This window comes from Budorcas taxicolor, chromosome 15, assembly GCF_023091745.1.
Source record: "Budorcas taxicolor isolate Tak-1 chromosome 15, Takin1.1, whole genome shotgun sequence".
In the NCBI taxonomy this organism is placed as follows: Eukaryota; Metazoa; Chordata; class Mammalia; order Artiodactyla; family Bovidae; genus Budorcas; species Budorcas taxicolor.
The window spans coordinates 78555667-78568949 of record NC_068924.1 but is presented as its reverse complement, the minus strand read 5'-3'; the positions used below and the strand labels follow the sequence as shown (position 1 = coordinate 78568949).

Below are 13283 nucleotides of genomic sequence, written 5' to 3'. Positions count from 1 at the left end.
GCATGAAGTCAGGTGGACGTAGGGCATTGATGCTCTCTGACAAAGGGGAGTATTTCTGGTCCTTGAGGGGGGCGGTCCCCATGTCATGCTCAGGAAAGCCTCCTTTCTCTGCAGTAAATCTTTCCTTGAGGGGTGTTTGCACTCGTTTCTGCCCACCGCCCGCCCCCGCACAGGGGCAGGGTCCCCCACTCCAATGCCACGCCCCCGGTCCTGCGGTCAGAGATCAAGGGCTCCTCTTCCACGTTCTTGCAGCATCTTGCCCAGGCCGCGCCTTCTCTGAGCCCCCTCCACCATCCACCTGGTCAACCTGTCGCCGACTCCCTTGCCTCATTGCCTTCCCCTGGCTCCCTCATCTTTCCGAGACCCCTGAAGAGTTGACTGAAGGCAATGGGTCTGTTCTCTGGCTGGGGCTGGGGCTGGGGGAGACGAGAGAGGGAAGGGGAGATGGTGGAAGGGCAAGAGCCCCCCTCCTCAGGGTGATGGCCACGGTCCAACTCTGGAGGGTTTAGTGGGAAAAAGAACTCCCCAATGACGGCAGCGGAGGCCAGTGCCTGGGACAGGTCCCCACAGATGAGGCTGCTGCCCCCCAAAAGGGGAGACACTTAGGCAGCTGGGCAGCAACACTGAGGGCAGGCGGGGGAGGACGGGACTCAGGGCAGCCCTCGGGGTTGCTAGGACTTCAGGTTTCTAGGTCCTGGGGGGCCAGAGACTCACCCCACGAAGTAGGAGATGATGAGAAGCTGAACCGCTCGGTTGATGATCCCAATGGTCCAGCTCTTCACGACTACCGACTTGGTGGTCTCGTAGGTGAAGAAATCTGAGATGCAGTTCATGCTGAGAGAATGACCCCTAAGGAGAGACCCGATGGTGGTCTCAGGACGGAGGGGTCATCCAGATGGAGGCTGGGAGGGGGAGCGGCTTAGAGGGGGCTTGAGGAGCCTGTTCCTTTAAGTCAGGCAACCCTAGCTCAGGGCTCAGCCTCTCTCTGCTCTCCACCCTCTGGGCTGCCAAGAGTCCAAGGCCAGGGTGGGGGACCCCCTTTTTGTTGGTCTCCACCCCACTCCCCTGTGATGTCACGGCAGGGGTGGGGTCTCCAATCCCAGGCTCCTGATTGCTTGGGATGCAGCTGGCTGGGGCCCTCTGGGACTTAGGCTTTATCTGCACTCTGTCTACCGCTTCGGTTCCGTTCTCTTGTGCCGCATCTCCATCCCAGCTCACCAGCTGCTCCACGCTCTCCTGAAAGCCCCTGGCAATACCCAACCCCACCCACCTAGCAGCCTGCTTGAGCTGAGTTCATTCCTGTCTTCCTACAGTGCTCAATTCCCCTCTTTCCAAGAGCTGCCATCAACAGCATGGGTTGGGGGAGGGGTGGTCTCCTGAACCTCTCTCCTGGTCTCAGGGGAGAGGGTAACTAAAGAGTCGCTTGGTTTCTATTTCCTGTTCACCCGGCAGCGGCTGGACTTCTACCTCCAGCGTTGCATTGTAACGCTGGGTGTTTTTTTGGGGTTGTTTTACTGTCTGTCAGTGTATTTATCCGAATCATCTGTTTAATTACACGCTCCTGGAAGCTTGGAGCTGTTTCCATCTTGCTTGCTGGTTTCCTCAAATCCTACCACCGTGTCGGAGCTCAATGCATGTTTATTGAATCTAGCTGAATTTATGTTGCTAGAGAGTGTGGGAACAGCCATCACCCAGAGGGTAAAGCCATGAGTTCAGGGAACAATGGTGCGCTTACATTGTCTCTTGTCCCAGAATCAAGGCTACTGGTGTAACTGCAGGTCAGACTGTCAGAGAAATGTTCAGGTTTCAACATTCTGCCCTTATGTCTCCATGCACGACACATATCGTCAGTCATTCTGAACGCAGAGTCATGGTGAGGATGACAGAGAAGAGCTAGACCGTGGTACGTAAATCTGTCTTCAGCTCTGTTGCCAACTGAGACCCCAGGGCTACTCCCTTAAGGGCCTGTTTTCCCCATCTGCAAAAAGAGGTTGGAGCGGAGAAACCCAGACATCTCTCCTAAGTCCGGCCGCCTCTGATTTTGCAAGATGCACCCTAGGACTCTAGAAGGTGGGGGTGTGGGGGTGGCTGGCTTCCGCAGTGCCAGGGTGATAGGCTTTCAAAGCAGCTGTGGCTCCGTGATTAACTTGACACCAGCGCTTGAACTTGGCATGGCCGCTGGCCAGCCCCTTCCAGGCAGTTCACAACTTGCAGGGGCTGCTGGAAGTTTCGGGGGTGCAGCGAGCTCATTTGCAAAAGGACCCGGTCCTCTCTGGACAGGGGAGGGCGGTGCAGTCACAGTGACATCAACGCCTGCATTCTCCTAGAAGCCAGTGGGAGGGGGCACTTCTCTTCACAACTCCTCCAATCTTTTCCTTCTTGGGTCAGACTCCTTTCTGCTTCGCAGAATCCACTATTGTATAGGAGAGACACGCGCTGATTGCAAGGGCCACGCGCTTCGGGGCACAGTCTGATAAAAACACTACGCAAATTCTCTTTTGAAAAGCCCAGACGTCTTCAGCGTTTAAGGGGCCCCGAATTTCCGGGCCCGAGGATCGGGGGCAGCGCGGGGGGGGCGGGCGGGTCCGGGGTCAGCGGTGGCGCGGGAGGGCGGGGCCCGGCGCGCCCCGCGGGTCCTCCGGCGCCGCGGGCGCTCTAGCCGGCCGCCTCGCGGGCGGCGCCTCTCTAGCCGGCCGCCGTCTCTGTGGCCAGTGCTTCCGGTGGCGGGACGCGGGGCCGCGCGCGCGGGAAGAGCCTGCCCAGCGCCCCTGCCCGCCCCCCGCCCGCGCCGTCCCCCCGCCCCGGCGCGCCTACCGCCCGGGCGCCGGCGGCCGCGACGCTCCGGCCCGAGGAGGTGGGTGGTCGCCGGCCGCGTGCAGGGCGCGGGCCCGGCTCCCCCGCGGGGTGCGCGCGGTGGGCCGGCCCGCGTTGGAGGCGGCCGGCCGCGAGCGAGTCCATTTGGGGGGGCGGGGGAGCTACGGGTCTGGGGGCGCTGGGGGGACCTGCGGGGGCGCCTCGCGCGCGGAGTCGGCCGGCGCCGGGGGGCTGCGCTGCTCGGTGCCGCGGCGCCCGGTGCAGCGCCCAGGGAGGGTGTCGGGTGTTGGGGGGTGTTTCAGCACTTCTTGGGGCAGGCCCGACACCCCAGGAATGGGCCCGGGCCCCCGGGCGGAGGAGATGGGACGCATGCCCGGCGAAGCGGGCCCATCCGGGGGCACCGTGAGCGGCTGCCCTTCCTACCACCTCTCTCCCTCTCGAATCCAGATCCCCAGCGCGCTCTCCATCTGCGCGCCCACCCAGGAGTTTCGGTGGTACCAACAGGGCTAGGTCAGCATGGCAGAAACTCTGGAGTTCAACGACGTGTATCAGGAGGTGAAGGGCTCCATGGTGAGAAGGGCCCCGCGGAGGGAGGGGAGTGGACCTGCAGGGCCACTGATCATGCCCATGCTCTGAATGGGCATGCTGGTTTGGAAAAGGGGTCAGAGTACCCGTGTGTGCCTTGGGTTCCCCCCAGCTGAGAAGCGGTACCCAGGGAAAGGACCAGAATCAGGTCCGCTTGAAGGGCCCCATAGCTGCTATACCCAGTCCGGGAGCCTGGAAACTCTGAGACCCTGCAAGGGTTGTGGATGCCTGAGCCAGGATTAGAGCCCGAGGGTCCTAGCGGGCTTGTCGCCCTCAGCGCTCCCCCCGGCTGCTGCTGCTCCGGTCTGTGGATGTCAGGCGGGCCCAGACAGGGCGCCGGGTGGGACTGACCCTGGGCTGCTGCGCTGCGGCGTCCCCACACACTTGGGCCTGTTTCCCCCACAGAATGATGGTCGGCTGAGGCTGAGCCGCCAGGGCATCATCTTTAAGAACAGTAAGACGGGCAAAGTGGACAACATCCAGGCCGGGGAGCTGACCGAAGGCATCTGGCGCCGGGTGGCTCTGGGCCACGGGCTTAAACTGCTCACGAAGAATGGCCACGTCTATAAGTACGATGGCTTCCGGGAATCGGTGAGACGCCCTGTTGCCATCGCCCCCTCTGGACTGTGTATCTCCTTTAGTTTTAACGCTCTAGACCGACAGTTACCCCTTCTTCTGGTAACTGCGGTCGCTGGTTTGGGCTCCTCACAGCAGGACCAGTGAAGCCATTAAGCAGTCAACGTTCAGTTTTGGGTCAGTCTCAGGACTTTTCTTTGTGGCCTAACTCCAGAAGTTTTTCTACTGTTTTGATTTTTTTTTGGGGGGGCTTCTGCCTGTTGTCTTTATCCAGGTTCTGGGTCTTACCTGATGCTTTAGTTTGGGTTTTGTTTTTCCATTGTGACCTGCGTGCATTCAAAACTTTACTTCATTTTCGTTTCCATTTTCGCTAAAGCAGTACCCGTACAAACTCAGAAGAGACATTGCGAGACCCCTAACTGGGAATGTCAGCCCCTTACTGTATTCCTTCTCCAGGCTGAGAAATAACCCAGAAATAACCTCTTCCAACAGTCTTTTACACAGTTTTATAGCTGTGATTAAGTCAGCAAGGATTTTTGATACAGGGTATACTGGGACAGCTTCACAGAAACAGATAATCCCAGAACGTTCAAGTTTGTGTTCAGGCCATCAGGAGTTTACTGGGCTGGTTCTCTTTCCCCTCTCTACAGGAGTTTGAGAAACTCTCTGATTTCTTCAAAACTCACTATCGCCTGGAGCTAATGGAGAAGGACCTGTGTGTGAAGGGTTGGAACTGGGGAACTGTGAAGTTTGGTGGTGAGTCCTGCGGGAGGTTGAGTTTTCGGGGAGGAGGAAAGATGAAAGATTTCTCCCTTTAACTTGTCTTGCTCTCTCTCTGCCACTGCCTCTGATCGCCTGTCCGTTTGTAAATGATTGTGTGTTTATCGAGGACCAACGGTGTATTAGAGGGTCTGGGAGAAACAGACAGCCCCCGGGCCCTCTCCGTAGGGAAGCTGCAGTCTGGTGGGAGCGCAGTTTACGCTGAGCCAGGGGAAGAGCCTGTGGATGGGTCGTCCGCCTTTTCCCCACAGGGCAGCTGCTTTCCTTCGACATTGGCGACCAGCCAGTCTTCGAGATCCCTCTCAGCAACGTGTCTCAGTGCACCACCGGCAAGAACGAGGTGACGCTGGAGTTCCACCAGAACGATGACGCGGAGGTCTCCCTCATGGAGGTGCGCTTCTACGTGCCGCCCACCCAGGAGGATGGCGTGGACCCCGTCGAGGTGAGGCTTTCCGCGGTGCTGAGCGGGCCCCGATAACCCCGCAGCCAGCTCCCAGCAGCTCCATGACCCGCGTGTGCTTCGGCAGGCCTTCGCCCAGAACGTGCTGTCGAAGGCGGACGTGATCCAGGCCACTGGAGATGCCATCTGCATCTTCCGGGAGCTGCAGTGTCTGACGCCCCGAGGCCGCTACGACATCCGCATCTACCCCACCTTCCTGCACCTGCATGGCAAGACCTTCGACTACAAGATCCCTTACACCACGGTGCTGCGGCTCTTCCTGCTGCCCCACAAGGACCAGCGCCAGATGTTCTTTGTGGTAAGCTGGAACCCCTGGGGCCCGCTGGGTCTTTGGGAGGCAGATGTCACCCATGTCCGTCTAGTTCATCTGCTGGTCCTCCGAGCCCTGGCTGGCGCTGAACCCGGTCGGTCCTTCCCCCCGCAGATCAGCCTGGACCCTCCCATCAAGCAGGGTCAGACTCGCTACCACTTCCTCATCCTGCTTTTCTCCAAGGACGAGGACATCTCCCTGACGCTCAACATGAACGAGTGAGTGAGGCTGTCCCCCGCCTGGGGAGGGGCGGGCAGGTGGGCGGGCAGGCAGAAGCCCGCAGCGACCCTGCCCGCCTCTTGCTGTCCTCAGGGAGGAGGTGGAGAAGCGCTTCGAGGGGCGGCTCACCAAGAACATGTCAGGATCCCTCTACGAGATGGTCAGCCGGGTCATGAAAGCGCTGGTGAACCGCAAGATCACGGTCCCGGGCAACTTCCAAGGGTGAGCGCGCCAGCCTGGGCTGCTGCCTGCCATGGGGGGTGGGGAGGTGCGCTCCCAGGTGAGCCCCTGCTGGGAACGCTGCCCTGCGGGGCCCTGGGTGGGCGGTCGCTGGAGGGGGCAGCCCCCCTGAGGCTTACACACTGGGGGGATTGGGGCATGCTGCCCAGGCAGCTGCCCAGGCGGCACTGACCACGCCCCCTCCCCAGGCACTCGGGGGCCCAGTGCATCACCTGCTCCTACAAGGCCAGCTCAGGGCTGCTGTACCCCCTGGAGCGGGGCTTCATCTACGTCCACAAGCCGCCCGTGCACATCCGCTTCGACGAGATCTCCTTTGTCAACTTCGCCCGCGGGACCACCACCACGCGTTCCTTTGACTTTGAAATTGAGACCAAGCAGGGCACCCAGTACACCTTCAGCAGCATTGAGAGGTGAGCGCCTCTGCCCAGCCCTCCCAGGCACCCTGGCCCCGACCCAGCCTCCTCCACTGGGCAGCCCGGCCTCTCCAGGCCGGCGACTCCTCTGACGTGTCGAGCCTTGAGCGGTTTCTCTTCTGCTGCCTGGAACTTGGCCTTCTCTCTTGGGGCGCTTAGCCTTCGGCAGCCGCTGTATTGCTTGCTTTCTGTACTTAAAAAAATCCGAGTGCCGTATGTGTTTGGTACTAGTCCTCCTCCTCTCCCCGCACAATGGAAATGCTGTCTCCTCCTTTCCTTGAATGATCTCTGTGCCCGAGAACACAGCAGCTGTTCACTGAATGCTGGCTGGGGGCTACATGTTTCACAGACACGTTTACAGTCAATCTTCATAACAGCCTGAGAAGGCTGGGTTGCTGCTGCTGCTAAGTCGCTTCAGTCGTGTCCGACTCTGTGCAACCCCGTAGACGGAAGCCCACCAGGCTCCCCTGTCCCTGGGATTCTCCAGGCAAGAATGTTGGAGTGGGTTGCCATTTCCTTCTCCAATGCATGAAAGTGAAAAGTGAAAGTGAAGTCGTTCAGTCGTGTCCGACTCCTAGCGATCCCATGGACTGCAGCCCACCAGCCTTCTCTGCCCATGGGATTCTCCAGGCAGGAGTACTGGAGTGGGGTGCCATTGCCTTCTCCAGAAGGCTGGGTTACAGACTAGCAAAACGCCCAGCCTGCCTCCCCACTGCTTGTGCGTGTTGGTGGACAGGCACACACTCCTTCCCTGTGTTTTCTTCCCCTGAAATCTTAAGATCCTCTAAGTTTTCAAGACCAGCGTCTGACTCTTCTCTGCCTGTTGTCTGCCGGGGGTCTCTGAGATCCCGGGTGTGATTGAGCTGTCGAGGGTTTGGGCCCCTCGGTCCGTGCGGCCCCTGGGGGGTGTCGAGACAGCCCACAGCCCACCCCGTGTCGGACCTGCCCACTGGGTAACGGGTCCCTCTCCTCTCAGGGAGGAGTACGGCAAGCTGTTCGACTTTGTCAACGCCAAGAAGCTCAACATCAAAAACCGAGGGCTGAAAGAGGTACCTGGGCGTGCTTGGGAGGAGCCTTGCCTGTTCTGTCGGGGAAGGGGCTGGGGTTGGCGCGGCTTCTTTTTCACTCTCTCTTCTCTTCTCGCCTTTGTAGAAAAAAGAGGTGCGTGAGACCCTCCCCCTCCGGGTACAGGTTTCCTGGCATGACCTTAGAGCAGGCTCCGCAGTCCCCCAGGGGCCCCCCGCGGGCCGGGCGCGGGAGGGGCTTGGACTAACCGGGTTGGCAGGGAGTCGGGCAGACGCTCTGCGCTGAGCTGTGTGTGGACACGCGGTCCCGGGGCTCCAGGCGCGGTTGCTCCGAGCTACTCACAGGCATGGGGACGGCTTCCGCGGGCGCGGGTCGGGGGGCTGGCCCTGAGCCCCACGCCCGCCCTGCAGGGCATGAACCCCAACTACGACGAATACGCCGACTCGGACGAAGACCAGCACGACGCCTACCTGGAGCGGATGAAGGAGGAGGGCAAGATCCGCGAGGAGAACGCCAACGACAGCAGCGACGACTCGGGAGAGGAGACCGGTGGGCGGCCTGGCGGGGGGCGGGGCGGGGTCCCGGGCGGGGGCGGGGGCGGGGGGGGGGGGCAGAGCTCACGTGGCCTGTGCTCTTTTTCAGATGAGTCCTTCAACCCGGGTGAAGAGGAGGAGGACGTCGCGGAGGAGTGAGTCGTGGGTCTACTCGGCGGGGTGAGGGTGGCCCATAAGCTTCAGGGACTGGAATACCTCTGGGCGTTCCCAAGTCCCGGAGCTACCTACCGACCGAGGGTAGAAAAGCGACCGCTGTTGAAGTGATACAGGGACACGTTTTAAAGTTGTCAGGATGGTTTGTAAGTGCAAAGCATCTCCTGAAACCAGAAAAGGACAGTGGAGAATGGGGGTAGGTGCAGAGCTTGCCCGCTTCCCAGCTGCGGTCCTCGGGTCAGGCGGTGCATCTCTGTGTCTCCTCTGTGAGATGGTAGTGTCCATCACTACTTTAAAAAAACTTTATTTATTTTTATTTTTGGCCGGGCTGGGTGTTCTCCGCTGGGTGCAGGCTTTCTCTGGTTGCGGCGAGCAGGGGCTGCTCTCTGCTCTCGGGGTGTGGGCTTTTCACTGCAGTGGTCTGTCTTGTTTTGGAGCAGGGGCTCTAGGGTGCAAGGGGCTTCAGGAATTGTGACTCACGGGGCTTAGCTGCTCTGCAGCGTGTTGGAATCTTCCCAGAGCAGAGATCAAACCTGTGTCCCACTGGGAAGTTCCTCTATCGAGACTCTCGATTGCTGATGTCAGAAATATGACTCAAACTGATTTTTGCGTAAGAGTTTTATTAGGTCAGGTAACCAGAGAGTCTGGTGATAGAATTGGGCTCAGGCACCTGAATCCAAAGGCTTCCCTGGTGGCTCAGACGGACCTGAGCCTGTCTGAAGAATCCGCCTGCAATTCGGGAGTTACGGGTTCCATCCCTGGGTGGGGACGATTTCCTGGAGAAGGGGATGGCAGCCCACTCCAGTATTCTTGCCTGGAAAAATCCCATGGACAGAGGAGACACAACTTAGCGACTACACCACCACCACCACCATGACTGAATCCAGGTGCTCGGAAGTTGAGGGGAATGTTAGTTTTTACTTCTGAGTTCCTTGTTTTTAGATGGGTGCATGCATTGCTAAATGACCCTGAGCAGCACGGGGCAGGCTAAGTCCTCCGGGTTAACACTCAGAAGCGCTGCTGTTTTCAGAGCAGTGGTGGATGGTGTGCTTGCCTCCCTTTCCTGAGTCTGAGTTCTGAGCTGTGCTCTGATGAACTAAGAGTTAAGCCATGCACCACCACCACCCCCACCCCACTTAGAGCCTGTGGCTGGGGTGGGCTCCCCCTGAATGGGGCTGGGTGGTTCCCAACAGGGACTTGGAGTTCTCTTGTTCCAAAAGAATTAGCAAAGGTTGAGCAGAAAAAAGAAAAAGAGAAAGCTCTGCTGGAGCACACTAGTTCTGCTTGCTACGTACTTGGGAAGGTCAGTGAGCAAATGCTTGTGAACATGTCTTGGAAACGGCTCCGCACCGTGATGCAGGTGTAAGGGGGCTCCGTCTTCTGAAGAGCTGAGCACGTGTGATGGAGGGGACCGCTTAGGGGAACTGGGTTGGACTGAAGGTGGCCCCCCCCACTTTTTGCATGGTAGCTAATTACCTCTTCATCAGAGAAGACTGCAGGGTTAAAACAGTTAGCTCAGAAGAAGTGGTGAAGTGGACCTGGGGCGTTTTCTGGGCAAGATGAGACCGTGGCTTCGTCTCCAGGGGTGTGGGGTCTGGGTTAGGCCGTGACCCAAGAAAGCTGCAGAGGCCCCCCGTGTTGATGGACTCAAGGAGGAAACTGCTGCCAAGGCCCGGGGGCGGACCAGGTGGTTGAAGGCACGTCAGCAAGAGGAGGCCGCGCGCCACAGCCCTGCTCCGCCTCTGCTCTCTGGGCGGGAGTCTTTGGGCTCGCTGTCTTGTCCTAAGCTGGTGGGGGGCTCTCCTCTCTCTCTGAGCCCCGCTGTCCTTGACAGGTTTGACAGCAACGCCTCCGCCAGCTCCTCCAGTAACGAGGGTGACAGTGACCGGGAAGAGAAGAAACGGAAGCAGCTTAAGAAGGCCAAGATGGCCAAGGACCGCAAGAGCCGCAAGAAGCCCCTGGAGGTGCAGACTCTGCCGGGCGGTGGGGGGCGGCCGTCCTCTTTCAGTCTTTCTGTAGCACCCCCCGGTAGGGCCTGCGGACTGGTGCTGCTGGGCCTAATTTTGTAACCACTGGCGCTGGCCTTGAGGAGGAGCCTGGAGAATTTTCAGTATGGCCCCTGAGACAATTAGCTTCTGGGAGATCCAAATTAGGAGCAGGCTTCTGTCCTTGGAGCTCAAGGGGAGGGTTCCTTGTGAGCTCAGGCTGGGGTGCTGAGGTCATGGCCTCCATCCTTGGCGGCTCTCCGTCTAGCCTGGCTGCGCAGTCTTTTCTCCATTGTGTCCCTCTAAGAAGGAGGTCCAGGTCATCTCTTGGGGAGAATGTGGAGCTTTGTGGGCAGTAGGTGGCTGATGGCCTCTGGGTTCCTACACAGGTAAAGAAGGGGAAGGACCCCAACGCCCCCAAGAGGCCCATGTCTGCCTACATGCTGTGGCTAAACGCCAGCCGGGAGAAGATCAAGTCGGACCATCCGGGCATCAGCGTCACGGACCTCTCCAAGAAGGCGGGCGAGATCTGGAAGGGAATGTCCAAGGAGAAGAAGGAGGCAAGGAGCCGCGGACACACAGCGTCGGACCCTGGGACCTGACGGAGGCGGGTGGGCCCAGGGCTACGGTTCTGTGCAGGTTTTGCCTGCATCGGGCCAGGGGTCTAATTTTTTTTTTCTGTTTTTTTTCATTCCCTGTGTGACAGGAGTGGGATCGCAAGGCTGAGGAGGCCAGGCGGGAGTATGAAAAAGCCATGAAGGAATACGAAGGCGGCCGTGGAGAGCCCTCCAAGAGGTGAGAGCTGGGGACAGAATGTCCCAGGAGCTGCTTTTCTGGCAGGTACTTCTGCAGTTCCAGGTTGAGAATTGGGGTGTTGACAGGCATGCTTCTGACTGCAGTAGGGCAGTGCTGCTCAGATCGGGGTAGGCAGTTGCCCAGGTATGGGGAATGGGCTAGAGGATTTCTGAAAGTAACTTGGATAAATACGGCTCATTTTCCTAAGAGCCACATTATCCTTCAATTTTATTTCAAGGTGTAGGGGAGATTAACACTTGTTATGGAGCATAACTCACATGCAGTTTTAAAGGTAAAGTAACAAGCGTTAGAAGACCCCTTAGAGACGGAAACGGTGACGTGCCCCAGTACTCTTGCCTGGGAAATGCCATGGACAGAGGAGCCTGGCGGGCTACAGTCAGCGGGCTCTCAGAAGAGTGGGACACGACTTAGTGACTCAACAACAACAGACGTTAAGCAAGTTTTGCATATGGGGCTGCTTCAGGCTGTAGCCCTTGATCCTTCCGGTGATTCAGTTATGATGAGCTCCCCTGGGGCGCTTGGGGCTGAGACGCCTGGCTGTGTACGTGAGCTGGGCAGTGTGGCTGGGATTGGGAAAGGCCCTGGGAAAGCCAGGAGAGGTTCGGCCCTGATGATGTGGGGAACCCAAGGGCCCAGCACCCACTTCCCTCTTGCTCACCTAGGGATAAGTCCAAGAAGAAGAAGAAAGTCAAAGTGAAGACGGAGAAGAAATCCACACCCTCCCGGGGCTCATCGTCGAAGTCTTCATCAAGGCAGCTGAGCGAGAGCTTCAAGAGCAAAGAGTTTGTGTCCAGTGACGAGAGCTCTTCCGGAGAAAACAAGAGCAAAAAGAAGAGAAGGCGGAGTGAGGTGCGGCTGGGCTTGGGGGGCCGTGGGGCCTGGAAGGGTGGGGGCCACTGGGCTGGTGTCGGGACAGACAGACGCTCCTGGACGGAGGGGTAATGAAGGGGAGTGGGTGGGTGGAATCTGTGCTTCTGAAGGCTTAACACTGGGGTGCAGGGAGCGGGTAGGGGGGTCCTTCCCTGAAAAGCGGCTGCGGGGGAGGGTGGCCTGGACTCTGTACTTCTCCCCTGTAAGAGACCTTTGGCTTTCAGGACTCTGAAGAAGAGGAACTAGCCAGTACTCCCCCCAGCTCAGAAGACTCAGCATCAGGATCTGATGAATAGAGAGGAAGATTGTGTCTCCTGGGGCTTGCCCCGTCCCAGCCCCAGTCTCCCCACCCATGTTTTGGTACCTGTTTTCTCCTATGAAATGCAATCCTCGGGTTCTGTGCCATCTGAACAAGCTTTCCCGCTAGCCTGCACTTCCCTGGGGCCGCACGGGAGGCGTCTCACCCTGCGGCTTCAGAAAGTGGCTGTTTATAATCTGGGGAGACATCCGGTGGGGGCCAGGGCAGGGCTGGATCCCACCGCGCCCCCTGCCTTCCCGCCCTTTGGGGTATAGCTGCTGCTTGTCCTGTACAAGTTGCCGCAGGCAGGGGTCCTGTGAGGGCAGGTCTGTAGCTCCTAACTGGGGCCTATTTCTACTTTTATTTTGTATTTCTGGTCTGTGGAAAATGAACATTTAATAAAGGGAACTGACTTTGGAAATCGGCCTTAGGCCTTCTCTCTCCCCCTGCTCTATGGCTCTCACTCTTGGTGTCGACTGCACTCTGACCCTTCAGCTGGGAAGCCAGTCTCCAGGTATAGCCTGTTCTGTTCCCGGCTGGACAAGCCTTGGTTTCCAGTCTCTTCTGGTGGGATGGGCCACCTGAGAGTCTAGAAATGAGAGCTGATCTGATTAGGCAGTCTCTCTCACAGCGGCACTCCATTAGTGAAGCTGAGAGGGCAGCTCCGGCTCCAGCCTTAATCACCTGCGAGTCCAGGGTCTTGGAAATCTTTCGATAATGGAATCAGGATTGACCAAGCTTCCCCGCAAATGGGGGGGAATGGAAACCTGAACCTGCAGAATTGGGGGGGGAAGAGTGCTGTGTTGGGGTGGGGGTGGGGTGTAGCCTGATAGGGGTTCAGGAAAGGGGTGGAGTATGTGTGAAGCCTTTCTTGTGGAGGAAAGGGGTATGCGGCAATTGTTAGGCTAGGAGGAATTTATGTTGGGCGGAGCAGGCATGCCTGCTAAGCCGCTGCAGTCGTGTCCTACCCTCTGCGACCCTGTGTGGACTGCAGCCCGCCAGGCTCCTCTGTCCATGGGACTCTCCAGGCAGGGATGCCGGAGAGGGCTGCTGTGCCCTGCTCCAGGGGCCCTCCCTGACCAGGGATGTGCCACCTGGGAAGCGCGGGGGCAGGCGCCACAGGAGACGCGCGAGGGTCAGCGGTCATCCCCGCGCGCTGCAGACAGCCGGCGCGAGCGGAGGGC

The 13283-nt window shown here is 58.8% G+C and overlaps 2 protein-coding genes across 3 annotated transcripts in view; one reads left to right on the top strand and one right to left on the bottom strand.

Moving 5' to 3' along the window:
- The window catches only part of P2RX3 (purinergic receptor P2X 3), a 33352-nt gene extending 32519 nt beyond the window's left edge, over positions 1 to 833 (bottom strand). Inside the window, exon 1 of the mRNA XM_052653097.1 lies at positions 715 to 833. Within this exon, the coding sequence (XP_052509057.1) occupies positions 715 to 833 (119 nt within the window). The remainder of the gene's footprint in view (positions 1 to 714) is intronic.
- Positions 834 to 2787: 1954 nt separating this feature from the next.
- Positions 2788 to 12525, top strand: SSRP1 (structure specific recognition protein 1). 2 transcript variants are annotated; one of them, XM_052652267.1, is made up of 18 exons: positions 2788 to 2854; positions 3262 to 3384; positions 3805 to 3990; positions 4626 to 4731; positions 5007 to 5197; positions 5283 to 5513; positions 5640 to 5743; positions 5838 to 5966; positions 6173 to 6394; positions 7374 to 7446; positions 7550 to 7582; positions 7834 to 7972; positions 8066 to 8111; positions 9965 to 10094; positions 10505 to 10675; positions 10822 to 10910; positions 11594 to 11780; positions 12026 to 12525. In XM_052652267.1, the coding sequence occupies exons 2-18, from the start codon at positions 3331 to 3333 to the stop codon at positions 12095 to 12097; spliced, it is 2163 nt and encodes a 720-aa protein (XP_052508227.1). In that variant the 5' UTR covers positions 2788 to 2854; positions 3262 to 3330; the 3' UTR covers positions 12098 to 12525. The 2 variants fall into 2 exon arrangements, with proteins under 2 accessions (XP_052508227.1, XP_052508228.1); XM_052652268.1 differs by lacking the exon at positions 7550 to 7582.
- Positions 12526 to 13283: the final 758 nt, after the last annotated feature.